We start from the raw sequence: 16,190 nt of genomic DNA, 5'->3' as shown, positions 1-16,190 counted from the left end.
TCAGGTAACACCAGAGGGTGGTAGCATCAGCTTGAGCCAGGGATTTCACACATACTGGGATACACCGCCATAATACAAGACGTAAGAATACAAAGTCATTTTTCCCGAACATCCAATGTTGAGTTGGACATTTTGCTACATTTTATTTATAGAGCACTTTTCATGGTACTCAAAGACACTTTACATTAAAAATTATCATGAAATAGACTATAATAGAATACACACAGCATCTGTCACAAATTAAAAGCAGTTTTGAAAAGATGAGTTTTGATGAGTGATTTGAATCAGGAGAGGTCGGTGCAGTCTCAAATGTGTTTGGGGAGTGAGCTCCAGAGGTTGGGGGCGGCTGTAGAGAAGGCTCTGTCGCCCCAGGTTCGGTGCTTGGTCCTGAGAGGTGGAGTGAGGAGGTTGGCATCAGAGGAGCAGAGACTGTGGAGAGGAGTGTGGCGGTGGAGCAGCTCAGTGAGGTAGGAGGGGGCCTGGTTATGGAGGGCTTCGTGAGTGAGGAGAGGGACTTTGAATTGGATGCATTGTGGGGCAGGAAGCCAGCGGAGGTTCTGGAGGACAGGGGCGATGTGATCGTGGGAGAGGGAATGGGTGAGCAGATGTACTGGAGTTTATTTAGGAGTTTGGATCGTGTACCATCCAGGGGGAGAGTGATGGGTGGAGACAAGATATATTTTTTAGGTGGGAGAGATCTATATATTAATCATAGCTCTGAATTGTTGTTTGGTGGAAGTGGTAAAAGAAGTACTCCGACCTTTTATTTAAAAATATTCAGTTTTAGTAAAAGTCTTTCATTTGAAATATTTCTTAAGTTAAAGTAGAGAAATGTAACAGCGACATTTGCTTAAACGGTAAGTTGAGTATTTTTCAGCCAGGACCCTATTTTCTGTCATTTTTATGTCTAAGTGACTAATGGGAACAACAATTTTTGAAACCGGTCCAGTATTGAGCGAGAGCACTGCAACTAGCAGCTGCACAACAGGTTGCAATCACATCGTCAGTTTCCGTCCACTAATAGTGTTAGTTTTTGCCACTGACAGGTTCACATTGTTATTTTAAGTGTCTGACAACATTATGGAAATGATCCCGACAGAGAAAGACCTTTTTGTTAGAGTGTAAGATCCTTTTTGTTCAACCAGAAACAGCCCTGAAATAGCAATTGCCAGTTCCATCAGATTCCATTTAAGTAAACAGTAATTTTAGTGTGTATAGAGTCAGCATGTCTTCTCATCTAACTGGGTGAATTAAAGGGATAGTGCACCCAAAAATGAAAATTCAGCCATTATCTACTCACCCATATGCCGAGGGAGGCTCTGGTGAAGTTTTAGAGTCCTCACAACACTTTCGGAGATCCCAGGGGAGAGGGGGTAGCAACACAACTCCACCTAATGGAGGCTTACGGCGCCCCAGGTTCAAACGTCCAAAAAACACATAATTAAAACCACAAAATATCTCCATACTGCTCGTCCGTAGTGATCCAAGTGTCCTGAGGCCCCAACATAAAAAGTTGTTTGGAAAAATGTAATTTGAACTCTGTTTTTAGCCTCATTGTAGCCTGTAGCTCTAACTGCCTCTCTGTGCACCGCGCTCACGTGTGCGCGCTTCCGCCTTCATGTGTGTTCACGTGCTTTCGCTGGCCTCAGCATATGTGTGAGTAGACAATGGCTGAATTTTCATTTTTGGGTGCACTATCCCTTTAAGGGTTTATTTCAACCAAACCAGAGTTGGTGATTGTTGGAACAGTGGACAGACGAACCAAGACGACTTTTGGGTGTTTCATTTTGTTTCTATTGACTTTGAATGAAGTGTGTTTTACGATGATAAATTTATTGATTATTGGAATGAAGTCTGGTGAGTTTGGCGGCAAACAGGATCTTACTCTCCAACAAAACTGTTGCTCTATGTCGGAATCCTTTTCATAAGTCTCGTGAACGCAGTATCTCAAGAACACCTGGAAGGAATTTCTTCAAATCTGGTAAAAGTGTGTCCACTTGGAGTAAAGGATGAACTGAAAGGTCCCTGTGACTTCACAAACATGTTGTTAGCCATAACTCAATAATTCATACGCTAATTATGACAAAATGTCACATAAACATCTAGTAGGATAAAATTACAAAGCGATGACATTTTATATCCAAAAGGTCAAAAGTCAGCTTCACTGTGACATTATAATGTTCTGCAAAAACACTTTTCTGGCCATTATTCAACATCATATCTCAGGAGGGAAACCTGATTATATCAGTAAGTTGTTTTATTATGTTATTTGTGCTGCTGCCTATCTCAGCCAGGACACTCTTGAAAAGAGATTTTCAATGTCAAGGTAACTTTTACTCCTTGTTAAATAAAGGTTGTTTTTTTTTACTGGAAACATATCTTCTACAAATACTGGATAATAAGTCAAAAGATAATACCTTTGGTTAAAATAATGTCCAGTAAGTGCATCCTTGTTTTTGTTTTGTTTTTTTAAAGCACGTGCTGATGTAGCCTACTTTCTGTTGGGAGAAATCCATGGCTGTGTTTCACCACATGAGGGCGCTGTTGTTAAAGTAACCTCCTTAGCATTATGATAAAGAAGCATACAAGGTGCATCACCGCATCTTGACTGAGAGGCTGCAGATGACAGGTGGAAAAACAAGAAGAGAGCAGACAGGAAATAATTCAGTCCAGCCTGAGGGTTATTTACCGACTGATCGGTCGGACCTGTTTTTATGTTGTCACATATTCTAATCACCCAAAATCTGTCTCATTGTTTCATTGTTTATTCACCCGCTCAACCTGACTTTGACCGACACCCGCCCACTGCGGAATGTCAATCAGATGTATATTGAAGGCAGCCAGTTAGATCACTTCAGCCTAGCTCTCTGTATGTGTGAGTGTGTGTGTTGGGGAAGTTTAGGGCCCCCGGGAGATGAAAGGCGCGCTCTCTGCTCAGCACTGTTGCGGGTCTATTATCATGCAGAGACGAGTGACATCCGACTCTCTAATACGAGAAACACCCACAGAAAGCCCAACATATCGCTCCTTACAGGGCATACAGATGAGAAGATTAGAAAGTGTCTTGAGGTACAATGTTAAAATAAACCCTCATAAGCCTTTAGAGTGACTTGTGTCAGTGGGAAACTGTCCATGGTGATAAGTGTGAAGCAGCAGGATATTTAAAGATGAATTTTACTTTCCATTTGCGTTTTTACGCACGCAAAATAGGGATCAGCGACCGGCAAACTGGATGTACTGGTGCGTATTTGTAGATTTACCAAGCCTGTACGTAATTTCTGTGATTGTTCGTGAACTTGGTGACCTTGTTGCTTTCTTATTAGTCTCATAAACGCCATACTAAAGCTAATAACCTCCTATTTTTACCGGTGAATGTCTTAAAAACCTCCGAGAGCATTTACTCCAGGTTTTTTGGGGGGCCCCCCCTGACTAATCTCCCCTCCGCGTCCTCCTCTGGATGTGGACGCACTCTTCTGAGAAATCACATCAAAGAGCCTGTTCCTCTGCAGGTTCGCCGCCCAGTTTGTCTTCAGGCCGGGGATATGAATCGAGGAGAGCTCGCTTCAACACGCCTTTTCTTTTTTACTCCAGGACTTTTCAGGACTCCTGACCGTCTGTGGTGTGTGTTCGTGCGTAAATGTGTGCGTTGTGTGTGGGAGGCGGGGTCGCGGTGTGTTGCCTTTTATTTTCACAGACCAAAGAAGGAGGGGGATTAGGAGGTTTTTTGAGGCACTCACCTTTTATTCAAACAAATTATTCACTTCGGATAATGAAAGGAATTTGACGCACGTGAACTTTTGGGAGGTCGGTTGGGGTTTTGCGGAACGCTCAGCCCAAATCGCTCATTATTTTCCTACTGGTTTCTACTTTAAAACACTGTCCTGACCATATTTGAGCCAATTTTTAATAAAGAGATGTTGCACAAAAGTCACTTTTTTATTTTTTGTCAACTTGAGGAACGGATGATTCCCGGATGGACAATTAACTGATCACAGGTCAGATGATGAAGGCCTTGTTTGGAGACGTGTAGCTGCACCAAAAACGACAATTGCTTTTGCGCATTTTGTTCATCCAAAACATTCACAGGTGCATCCAGGCTTGGCACAGCATTCAGAGTTACCTAAATCCACTGACCATTTGGTGTTATAACTTTGCGCACGCACATTGGCCCCATGCGTGCGCAATGTATGGCCAAGCAAAGAGAAGGAGGAGGGCAAGGGGGGTTTCTGAGGTGAAGTGGGGGTGAGAAGAGGAGGAGTGTAGACTACACAGAGGGAGAACAGAGAGAGAGATGTGGAGTGGTCGCGAGGGGACAGGAAGGGAAAGGAACAGTCGCTTTGCTGCTCAATTAGCGTTTTAATTTCCTTGTTAATCTTTCCTCAAGACAACAGCGGGATCACATGTACACTTTTCACATTTAGCTTTGTTTGTGTATTTTTAGAGACAGCAGGAGAGGGAGGAATGCTCTCGCGCTTCGCGTAAAACCAGATACCAAAGCATTTTACGCACGAGTTTGAATTGGCGTTAGTGAGCTGGATCTTTTTTTTTAAACAAGCAGCCTCTGATGTATTGAGGGATAATGCAGTAATTTCAGTTCGACACAGTTTTGATTTATATTTTTAAATACTAGAGTTGGGAGAAAAGGAGAAGACAGGGTGACAGACAAAGTGGACTGTAAGATAATAGACAAGATACGCTCCAGTTGGACTCAACCCAGCGTTTGCGTCCAGGACCCAGCAGGACCCGAGCAGGACGCCTCCTGACTCTCTGCCCATGTCTCAACAGCAGAGCACTTTCCCGAGCGCCGGCTGTGTGGCGGTGACGCGGCGGACCATGGACAACAGGCCTGTCCGGAGAAAGCGGAGCGGCGCAGTGCGACATCTGCTGCTGGCAGCCGCCTTCCTCGCCTGCAGCTCCCAACTGCTGGTGGTGGATGCCAACTCGTGGTGGTGAGTAACTGGTGGTGCTCTGATTTTGTTGAAAGATGTTCAGTGGTGTGGTGGCGAATAGAACGTGGATGAACTATGACCTCAACTACAGGAGGAGAGCAACTTTAACAGAGTTTCAGAATAAGAGGTTTTTAAGTTGACACCAGCCTTTAAGCATGTTTTAAAAACTCTGTCATCATATCTTCTTTCCTGTATCTAAGATGACAAATGGGAAAAATGTCAACTACAGACTTTGTGTAACCTCTTGTCCGTGTGTGTGTTTTGGGGGTGATGTCCCAGTCCTGTTGCAGAGCTCTAACAGTGACTGGAACAAATGTGAGGGCTCTGTCACAATATTTACCCTGGCAGAGCCCCAAATGGCACTGCATGGAGGCCTGCTGCTGTAGGCCCGTCAATTAGCCACACTTGTTCTTGACTTACAAGACAGCTATGCGACAATCCTGCTGGCTTTGTGGTCATGTAGTGGAGGGCTGTGCAGGTTAGTGGACAAAGGAAAAGGTTTTGTTACCACTTTGGGGAAGACACATATTAACCCTTTGAAACCTGAGCAAATTGGCTTGATTTCTTTTAAAAACATGGGAAAGAAGGCAGTGAGTGACGAAGGAAGAAATTACCCCAAAAAATTAACGAGAAATTGGTAAATAAATAAATAAATAAGAGAAAATTAAAATCAAGAAAATTAGAAAAAAAATTAAATAAATAAAAAAAAACAAAAATTATAACAATAATAAATATAGTTTTTCCCTCATTTGCTCAGAGTTCAAAGGTTTGAATCCTTGCGAAAGGTGGCTGCAAGCAGCAGTGATGTCGCTCCAGGTTTCAGAGGGTTAAAGGGAAGGTTTAGGGTCCTCTATCAGAAACTTTTGAGCATCAAACACTTTATTTCCTGCATTCTGGTAAGAGTTTATGCACCAGTTTGTGCCGTTTCTGCATTAATTTGTGATATAAATGTCTTATGTCAAAATAAAAGACTCTGATACTTGCATGCTTTTATCAGAGGCGACAAAAGCACATGTTCTCAATACTGGACGGGACGTGTCCCCTGTTTCCACCAAAAAAATCTCTGCCTATGTTAGTGGATGCTTGTTGAGTTCACCTTTCTGTCAGTTTATGTAAAATCAAATTGGGATTTGAGTTTCATAGTCAAACATATAAATGCAATCCAAAGAAAACACACATGTTGCCCAAATTGTGCCGTATACACACTCTACACACAGTTTGATTTCCCTTTGATTGGTGAGCCTGTGGATGGCCATGAAAGAGTCAGACTAACTGTCATATGTTATGTGTGTGGGCACAGATTGCCTCTTTCCAAAGGCACAAGTAACTCAAAATGTTTGATCAGGGCACAGTTGTTTGGGTGAAAAGGACAGGAGAGGAAATAGGAGGAGAGTGGCTGCAGAGATGAACACCAGAAGAGTCTATTTATCTGCACTTTATAGGCCAGTTGTACCAATAAACTTGTGTCTGAACTTTGTCCTCCGCAGCCCCGACCTGCTCTCTGAGAGAGAGTCGTTCATCACAGAGCCCCTGTCTGTGCCACTTCTCTTTGAGCCCAGCTGATAGAGTTTATTGGTTCAAATTTAGACTTAATATGGCGTCTGTCTCTCAGGTCACTAGCTCTGACCCCGATCCAGCGGCCAGAGATGTACATCATCGGAGCTCAGCCTCTCTGCAGTCAGCTGTCTGGTCTCTCTCAGGTAAGTTCCTGTCTGCTTTAGACGTCTTAATATTTAACACTTTTCAAATATAACTCAACTTCTGTTAGAATAGAAGCTCAGTTTTTTATGTTGTGACTCGGGTAACGCCCATCTTCCTCCTCCGTACCCTGCCTCAGAGGAAATGTCCAAATAAAGCAGAATATCCCCACAGGGACCGCTGAAGTATCAAACCATTAACGCGCTAATCTCTGCTAATCTCTCCTGTGCTGCTGCGTCGTCTGCAGGGCCAGAGGAAGCTGTGCCAGCTGTACCAGGACCACATGATCTACATCGGAGATGGAGCCAAGACGGGCATCAAGGAGTGCCAGTACCAGTTCAGACAGAGGAGGTGGAACTGCAGCACTGTGGACAACACGTCTGTGTTCGGACGGGTCATGCAGATCGGTGAGTTTGTTGTCTGATGGAATTAGGAGCAGCGTAAGGAGAGGTTATTGTCTTACGTCTTTTTCCTGTTTTAAAAGAGCTGTCAGTCAATCTGAGAGCGATGGCAGCTTCAAATCATGTGTTTCAATTTGTTTTTGGCCTCCAATTCTTCACCTAGACGTTACACATAGACATGTTAGAACAGTAGAAATGTCAGCGGTGACCTATTTTGAAATACATAATGAGCATTATCTCAATATTAGGAGGTTTGGGGGTCCTCCACCAGATACTTTTGAGCATCAAACACAATCTTTATGCACCAATTTGCGGTGTAAATGTCTTTAATTTTGTCAAAGTTAAAGTTTTTACTGGGTTAGCAGATGTTCTTATTATTGAGGGGGATGTGTTACCTGCATCCCCTCAAAATCTGCGCTAATGATTGTAAGTAACGACAGAAAAAGTCGCAGGTGACACAAAGAGTTTCATCCTAAAAACCGAACAAGAGTTTTCAGTCATGATTGTGACAATAATCCACCTATCAAACTGAATTCTTTACTATATGGTGGCAGCATCACACCTGTTTATTGTTTTACTTGGATCGTTTGACTTAAGTTATGATTATTAACGCAGCATGTTTGGACAGGTCATGCAGATCATTTGAGGTCGCTCAGATAACAGGTTGAAACAATAACACACAGAGCGGTGTGTTATTGTTTAGACAGGAATATGAGTTTAACAGTGGCCTGGGATTGAATCTACTGTAGCAGAGTGTGGACGCTTGAGTGGTCAAATTTATAGACTTACGGTGAGGGTGAACAGACTTTATTTTGGATACAATACTCTTGTAACAGACCTTCCAGCACTTCTTTATACAGCTTACAGCTTTATTGTGTTCCATTATTGTTTTAAATCTTAGGAGCCTATCATTACAAAATTCAGGCTCCATGTGTGGTTTAAACATCCAACATTCTCTGAGCGTTGCAGAGTATAAAATGATTTTATTGAAGGATATATTTAGTATTTCTCTCCCTTTATTATTCAAGATTTTTTTGCAAAAGTTGTGGATGGTACCAATGGAACNAACTTCATTCACTGGGCCGACTGCTGGTGACTTTTAAGGTGGAACGTTAACTTGTAATGTTACTCTGTGTGAGTTGACGACGTGAATCCATCAACACACCTTAAATTTCATTCAGTTACTTTAGTTTTTATCTGACATACACTTTTAGTAATGAGTGGATCTTAAAGCGTTTATATGTATTAATTTGACCAGATAATGTATACCTGTGGGCTCCGGCAACACTAAACCCCTGAGCTTGCCTGACAAGGACTAAATTCACAAACCAGCTATTTTTAAATATCCCATGGAGAGAGACTCTCACTGCAGCCTGTTTTATTTTGTTCTGAATATGTCGACGTGCAGCCCCGTTCTGTGGACGATAAATGAGGAAAATGAGGATTTCTCAGACCCCCTGACAGAGGTCTGGCCTAAGCCCTGCATGTCCTAAAATCCTAAAAGCACTCCTATATACAGCATATGTGGAAAAGTTTAAAACAGGCAATTCATGTTTCATATACACTGATAAATAATAATAATAATGTTTGTTCATTAACTACTGTCATTTTGCAAAAGTGGCCCCCGGGCAAAGCAAGTTGAGTATCCCTGGTTTACAGGAGCACAGCCCAGTCAACATTCGATGTGGGCCCCATGTTGTTCATAAATGAGTTGAAAAAAGGCCCGACATGGGATTGTCCATGAGTTCCATAATAGCCCTGAGCCAGTTGCCCACATGGGTGGGTTTACCCAAGTGGGCCCCTCATCGGTCATGCTACAGCTACTTGGTCCCCAAGTGGGTATGGGGCCAAAATGGGCATCTTATCTTGGGCTTACCTGGGTAAAACCAGTCATGTGGGCAGCTGGCAGGGGGCCCATCAGGGAACTGTATTAGGCCCATTTACTACCCACATGGGCCCCACATGCAAATGTTGGCTGGGAGTAGACTTAGATAGTTAGGCCTGTATATGTTCATAGCATTTTAGACATTGATAGTGCCCTAAATATTACAGAGAACAGTGAAGACACCCACAGATTGGGACTGTAAATAGCGCAGAAAGTTTCCCCGGTAAAGTAAACAGGCCAGTTTCTTTGCCATTTGCGCATGCGCACTGAAACGTTTAATTCCCCCAGTCGTGTGAAAGCGGCAACACGCGAGGCAGCGTTCAAAACGCACACAGACTCGACAAGTAAGAGCAAAACATCAGTGTGAAACCGTGTATGCAGTAGTTGTGGTGCATATCCACAGTAGCGCAGATCCTGGATCAGTATCGGCTGCGTCTAATTCCCAGCAGGCGATGTGGGAAAGCTCTCATCAACAAGTAAGTGTCAAATCCGCTGCAGGGGCAGTGAGCCGAGGTGTTTGCTGCTGCTGTCTCTGTGTCTCCGTCCCTCTCGGCCTGTCCCTCTATTGACAGTGTCTCTGTATGTGCAGCTTTATACGGAGGTGTGAGGCGGTCCATTGTCCCGCGGCTCCTCTTTTGAAATGCGCTGATGAGCTGACACCGAGCCGGCACATCCGGACCTGCTATTTGAAGTCTGGGCTCCTGAGCCTCATAAACCTCTCTGTCCCCCTGTCCCTCTGTGTCCCTCTGTCTCTGTGTCTCTTTATCCTCCTGCTGCATAATATGTAGGAGCATCCTGACTGGGACTCTGCTCCTAAAGTCCTGAATGAAAGGCTCACACGCCTCAGCTCTGCATACCTGTCTGTCTGTCTGTCTGTCTGGCTGGTGTTGATTCCAGGCTACAGACATCCCATAATATATCACTGAGCGATACTATAAGGCTGTAAATAACACAGGAAAGCACTTTCAGTATTAAAACTGCTGTAAAATGTGCAAAAAACAACCATGTAAAGCTCCAGTTGGGATATTATTGGAGTATTATAGGCAGTGATGGAGGGAGTACTCAGATATTCTCCTTAAGTAAAAGCACCAAAAGATACTTAAAGTGTCAAAAATAAAAGTACTCTTTATGTAGTAATGTAAATATAGGTATGAACATAATAAAACTATACAAAAAAATCTGTGATACTCTAATGAAAAAATCAATTTAAAATAAAATAAAATAACTCTTTGCAGTCCAATAGAAAAAGTAATCCTTTCCATCCTAAAGATGTTGTATGTGTGGAGTTTATTTCAATTGCTTGGGTAGGTTGTGAATTATCTGTCTTATCTTAACCTATTAATACATCGTCATTTGTTAGTTGATTTATATTTCGTCTTAATAAAATTAAAATGCAAAGTAACTAGTAGCTTAATTCATCAAATAAATGTATTGTAGTAAAAAGCACAATATTTTCCTCTGACATGTAGCAAAAAATGGAAATACTCAAGTAAACTACAAGTTGCTCAAAATTGTCCTTAAGCACAGTAGTTGAATAAATGTACGTAGTTACATTCCACCACTGATTACAGGCCAGCTATAGAAGATGCATGTAGCTCGAGTATGCTAAAATAACAATGAAATCACAGCTGATAGTAACAAACATGCCTAAATAAATAAGGAATTCATAGGAATAAGTAGCATAAATGAATACAAATGGCAAGATTTATTATTTTTACTTTATTTTTCCAACTCTTTTTATTGGGGTTTTCAAAGTTAAACAAACAGTGGCAGTAGTATAAACGTGAAAACAGAATTTCCGATACAAAAATATTGGAAATATTCAGCAAATCAAAAATACTTTGAAGGAGGAGCTGTCATGGATTCACCGGTTTGGACTTGGTGTTACAACCCCTGGAGTTTCAGCATGCCTTGTGCCAGGTGTTTGGGCCTTAATCACAAGACACCCTCAGTTGAGGCAGGCCCACCACAGGCTGGTCACCACACCTGGGTGTGTGTCAGAAGGTTGGCCCCTCCGTGGTCCCCTAGAGGCCCTGACAGGATCCTTTCTCTTCAGCCGTAGCCAATGACTGCACCTCTCAGCTGTACTGGCTGGATCCTTGACCACTTTCCTCTGGGACTGCTCATTAATCCCGATTTCTTTGAGGAGCCTAGTGGTGGATCTAGCGACAAAGCCTCTGCAGCCCACCTCAATCAGCTCAGCTTTCCAGCCTCTCGTCACCGCTTCAGTTACGAGGTCAGCAGAGCACAATCTCTCGCGTTCAAAGGGAGGATTTAGAAGGACGTCAGTTTGACTATGTTTTGTGTGATTTAAACTGGGCTAGTTAGGGGAAGGACTTAGTGCATCTTTGTTAAAGTGGTCTATAAAGGGTTGCCAGGTCTGCTAGAATTTCACGAGGGCAGAATGTGCAGGAGCCCGTGTTTGCTTCCAGTTTAATAGTATCAATCTACGTGCTGGTAGGGTTACAGATAATATCATATTATGTTGTGAGCTGGTTAACACAAGATCAGAACCTTTAATGCCAAAGAGTGCGGTCAGTGGATCAGGATCCACAGGTCGACCCAGGACGTCTGATAGCGACTGAAAATATTTTGCCAATATGTTGTGACCCTTTGGCTAGGGAGACTGGTGATAGCTCACAATGGTCGCATGCTGGACTAATATTTGGATACATTTTACAGAGCTTATTTTATGATAAGTGAAGTCTATGCAGTGTTTTAAATTGCAAAATTTTATTTTGAAAGGGCAAGTGCACATTGGTAGACGGAAAAAGAAACTTTAAATACCACCAAAATTGTAATACAAGGCTAATTTTGCCTTTTTTTTTGTTTTTTAAAAAGCACCCTAAAAATAGAAAAAACAACATTATGGTAAAATATATGAAACAATAAAACTTCAGGTACGATCAAAAACACCACACACTGGTAACAAGGTGCAATTACGGGAATGTTAAAGTATTAAAAATTGAGTAGATGCGAAATATATGACATTTTTTAAAATCAGCAGTTTTTTGTAGCCACATTGAAGGTATGTCATTGTGAAATAGCAAAATACAATCCTGTACAAGGCCATTGAACTCATCGCGGAGCAGGGCAAACACTCAAACACAACAAGAACGTTTTGTGGTGACCTCTCTGTGATTTGTAATTTGAAGAGAGAAATGGTCAGCCTTGATAATCAAACCTCTCTGTGGTCCTTGTGGCTGCAGTCTCAACCAGAAACACTGTGAGGCTCTTTGCTGTTCACATGTAAATTTTCAGTTTCAGAGCACTTAACCTCCCACCTGTCAGGCCAGCGTCTTTGTCCTTTTCCCTTTAATGGTTTGTGTATTAATGCAGAGAATAGACATGCAGGTCGTGTTGTGTATTCCACAGTGTAAAACAAATCACTAATATGGAACCGTCTGTTAAATGCTGTGGGGCGAGGCCACTACAATGACTACAAACTTCTTTGCTTATTTGAAACGGATTAGATTTAGAATCCATAATCGCTAATATTATAAGTATGCATGCAAATATGGTGAAAGAACATGTACCTGCCGCAGCTGAGTCAGAATTAAAGGTTCTGGCCAGTAAGATGGCGTCAGCCAAACTCCTTACTCCATTTACAATCCCTTACCTGTAGTGGTATCGACCCATGCAGAAGGGTTTACTGAATTTGTCCAAGCTTTGAGACGCCATTACTGATTTATCTGCCTTTATGTCAATACAGTTCAGGGGATTTTATTGGTGGTGACATATTTCATAGCAGTGGTTCCCAACTGGTCCAGCCACGGGGTCCAGATTTCTCCTTAGTCATTAGTTCAAGATCCACACAGTTTAATATATTCCGTGTCATACTTGTGTTTGGTGGGGGGGGACTGGCAGGACAAGAAAGTTGCGGTGGCGAAAACACCAACTTTCACCTGGGAGAGCGGTGTTTGCGTCCCGTAAGATTATAAAGCCATACCCTGTTCTTTTTTCCTGAACGTAACCACGTGTTTTTGTTTCCCTAAACCCAACCATGGGTGTTTGTTATGGGAGGACAAAAAAAAAAAAAGTCAATTGGCGGTGCTGTACTGACGTAGTGCATTTAATTTGAAAGACAATGCATGTAACAGGCAGAACTTGAAACGGTGTCCCAGATCATCATCAACCAACACACCCAGGGTACCTTTCACATCGTATCTGGACGTGGAAAGTCCATGACCAAACGTCGATATGTGGCGAGGTCGCAGTGAGAATGAGTTGGTTTTATAGGGACTATTTATTTAATAGGTGTAGTTCCTGTGAAAACTGTTTCTTTGCAGTGAGCGCCACAAATATTAATTTCACCTGACTGTGTTGAGACGGAGGCAGAAAAGACACATTAAACTGAAACTAACTGAATTCTAAATGCCACTAGAGGTGAGAGAGAAAATATATTTTATAATCTGTCACAGTTTATCATTAGAGCTGACCAGCCAGAACAAGCACAGGTAAACACAAAGGTCAAACCACAGGGGAAAGCTGATATGTTCATTAAATGCTGCACATCTATTATGGATCACTAAGCTGGAGTTTGGAGCTGTTGAGTTTAACCAGGTACAGAGTTAGAGCCTGAAATCACATCTATTGTCTATTGTTAGGTGAAGCGGGGTGTGGGGCTGTTTGCTGTGTGTGTGTGAGTGTGTGTGTTGGTGGGGGGGTTACCCTGTGCAGTTACCTATGCTTCCTGTCAGTGAACACACACATTCACCGCAGCTCTAAATAACAAAACGTGTTGAGCTCTGTCTTCATTTTGTATTTTCCTCTCTCTCCATCAGGCTCCAGGGAAACAGCCTTCACTTACGCCATCAGCGCAGCCGGCGTGGTCAACGCCATCAGCCGAGCATGCCGCGAGGGCGAGCTATCCACTTGCGGCTGCAGCCGAGCCGCTCGACCCCGCGACCTGCCTCGTGACTGGCTGTGGGGCGGCTGCGGAGACAACGTGCATTATGGGTACCGATTCGCCCGAGAGTTTGTGGACGCCAGGGAGAGAGAGAAGAACTACCCGCGTGGTTCTCCTGAGCACGCACGAACACTGATGAACCTGCAGAACAACGAAGCAGGGAGACAGGTACGAAACACGCAACAGACATGTCCTGTTAGTTTTTATCTCAGCACTTTCCTTCTGGTAGCGAAGGAGGTGTGTGTATCCACGCTTCTTTACCCCGTCCTATATGCGCATGTCTGTAAGGAATGTGTGTGTGAGTGGAGGTGGCCTGACCTGGCAGTATTTGTGAGTGTGTGTGTGTGTGTGTAAGTTATTTATTGGGAGGGTCCAAATGGTATAACTGCTAACGCCCTTGGAGTCTGGCTAGGTCGCCAGGTCAATGCACATTCCAGTGTAGTAACACACACACACACACACACACACACACCAGAAGTGGGACTAAGTCATTATTTCAGGAGTCACAGTAAGTTTCAAGTCCTCGCACTCAAGTCTCAAGTCATAAACTTGCATGTCGAGTCCTAAACAAGTCATACTGCGCTCTACATCAATGTAAATGTAATTAACTACATACTCTAAATTAATCCCATTCATATATAGCTTTTGCTGTTAAGTATATTTTGAAAAATTCAATTCAAATGTATTTTTGCAGATGTGACGCAGTAAAGCTGCTGGATTTTGGACACAATTGTCCCCCTGTCCTCTACCACCCAAACTGGTCTGCAATCCATTTTGTAACGGACCTAGTCAGTCGGTCACAGGTAGACTTACTCAGTTTGTGTCTGAACGCCTGGTCGAGCGCAGCTTGACGAGGCTGGCTGCAAGTGCTAGCATCAGAGGCTGTGCTAGCTCAGGCCTCCGGGTTCACTGAAACATGCCAACAGCAAACGAAAAAAGCATTGGTGGTAAGACAAAGACGTAAAAAAAAATTAACACTCATAAGTTGTCCCACAAGTTGCAGGGTGTTGACATATGACATCATGGTACAGTTAACCTGTTAAACTAAAGAGTCCCTCTCTGTTTGACAGGGTCAATCTAATTTTCTCTAAATGTAAAACATTACCTAATTCCTTCAGCTACATATCCAATGTTTGGATCTTTCTCAGATTTCCAAAATTGAAGCAGCAGTTTCCTCTCTAGCAATGTGAACAGAGAGATGACCTGAGCTTCATACCTGTCCTTCACTCTACCTGACTCAACCACCCTAAATAGTGCAGTTAAAGGGGCAGGGGGAAACTCCTTCTTAAAGGCCTTGGTAAAGATGACATTTCACTGTGGCACATTTTTTAAATAACATACTTTTTAATCTTTGGGGGAAGGTATCAAGTATTATCACGTCAAAAGACTCAAGTCCAGGTGAAGTCACGAGTCACTGGTGGTAAAGTCCAGGTAGAGTTGGAAGTCTATTTTGAAAGTCATCAAATTTGTGTCTCAAGTCTGGCTAGAGCCCAAGTCATGTGACTCGAGTCCACATCTCTGACACATAGACACAAGCTCATAATACACAAGAACATGCCTGATTGTTTAATAAGATTTCAGAAGTGAAGCTGGCAAAGAGTGATGGATGGATGATTGATGGATGTGGTTTGTTTTGTCAAACCAACATACTCAGGTTTTTGAGGTATTTTGTCCCTCTCTGTTTGCCATACAGCAACAATTAGAAGCTCCAGACTTGATATTGGAGCTAAAGTTGTTTGAAAATGGTTTCAGGTGGAGAGTAATGCGCTAAAGGAAACCTTTCACCTTTGACGCACACACACTGACACACACACTGACACACACGAACACACCTTCCTTGTAAAAGGTCCATTTGCCCGTTGTGGTACACACACTGGATCAGGAGAATGTGTTTATCTTCAGTTAGAGGAGCTTTGTTAAAGCTGTTTGCAAGACAAAGATTCTGTGTGTGTGTGTGTGTGTGTGTGTGTGTGTGTGTGTGTGTGTGTGTGTGATCTCAGCTCAATTTGATTTGTGTGAGAGACAGTGAGCCTGGTTTTGTGAGTGTGTGTATCAGGGGTCAAAGGTGAGGGTCTGGAGAGGTTGTGTTTCTGCTGAGGGTCCCATTGGGGCTATAGGAGAGTGTATGAGAGAGAAAGATCTACTGCTACAGCCTAGTAACACATACACACATACACACACACACACACACACACACGCACACACACAGAGTTCCTCTGCCTTTCTGTAACACACACACTCTTTTGAATGACTTTTCCTCGTCTCTCCTGTTTGATCCCTTTTTTTCATTGTTGTCTGTCCATCGAAACGGAAGAGAGGAGAAGAGAGCAATGAAAAGGAGGACAGCG

At 43.0% G+C, this 16,190-nt stretch overlaps 1 protein-coding gene across 2 annotated transcripts in view; it reads left to right on the top strand.

Annotated features, from left to right (window-relative positions):
- wnt5b (wingless-type MMTV integration site family, member 5b) overlaps nt 1-16,190 on the top strand; it is a 137,471-nt gene that overhangs the window by 107,401 nt on the left and 13,880 nt on the right. Inside the window, exons 4-7 of one of the 2 annotated variants that reach the window (XM_050036019.1) lie at nt 4,786-4,949; nt 6,562-6,649; nt 6,895-7,054; nt 13,718-14,010. In XM_050036019.1, coding sequence (XP_049891976.1) covers nt 4,834-4,949; nt 6,562-6,649; nt 6,895-7,054; nt 13,718-14,010 — 657 coding nt within the window. In that variant the 5' untranslated portion in view covers nt 4,786-4,833. Of the gene's footprint in view, nt 1-4,286; nt 4,950-6,561; nt 6,650-6,894; nt 7,055-13,717; nt 14,011-16,190 lie in introns of those variants that run through there. The other variant, XM_050036018.1, reaches the window with a different exon arrangement.

Source organism: Epinephelus moara, chromosome 23 (assembly GCF_006386435.1).
Source record: "Epinephelus moara isolate mb chromosome 23, YSFRI_EMoa_1.0, whole genome shotgun sequence".
Classification (NCBI taxonomy): domain Eukaryota; kingdom Metazoa; phylum Chordata; class Actinopteri; order Perciformes; family Serranidae; genus Epinephelus; species Epinephelus moara.
Note: the sequence above shows the minus strand (reverse complement) of the source record. Positions and strands in the feature narration are given on the sequence as shown.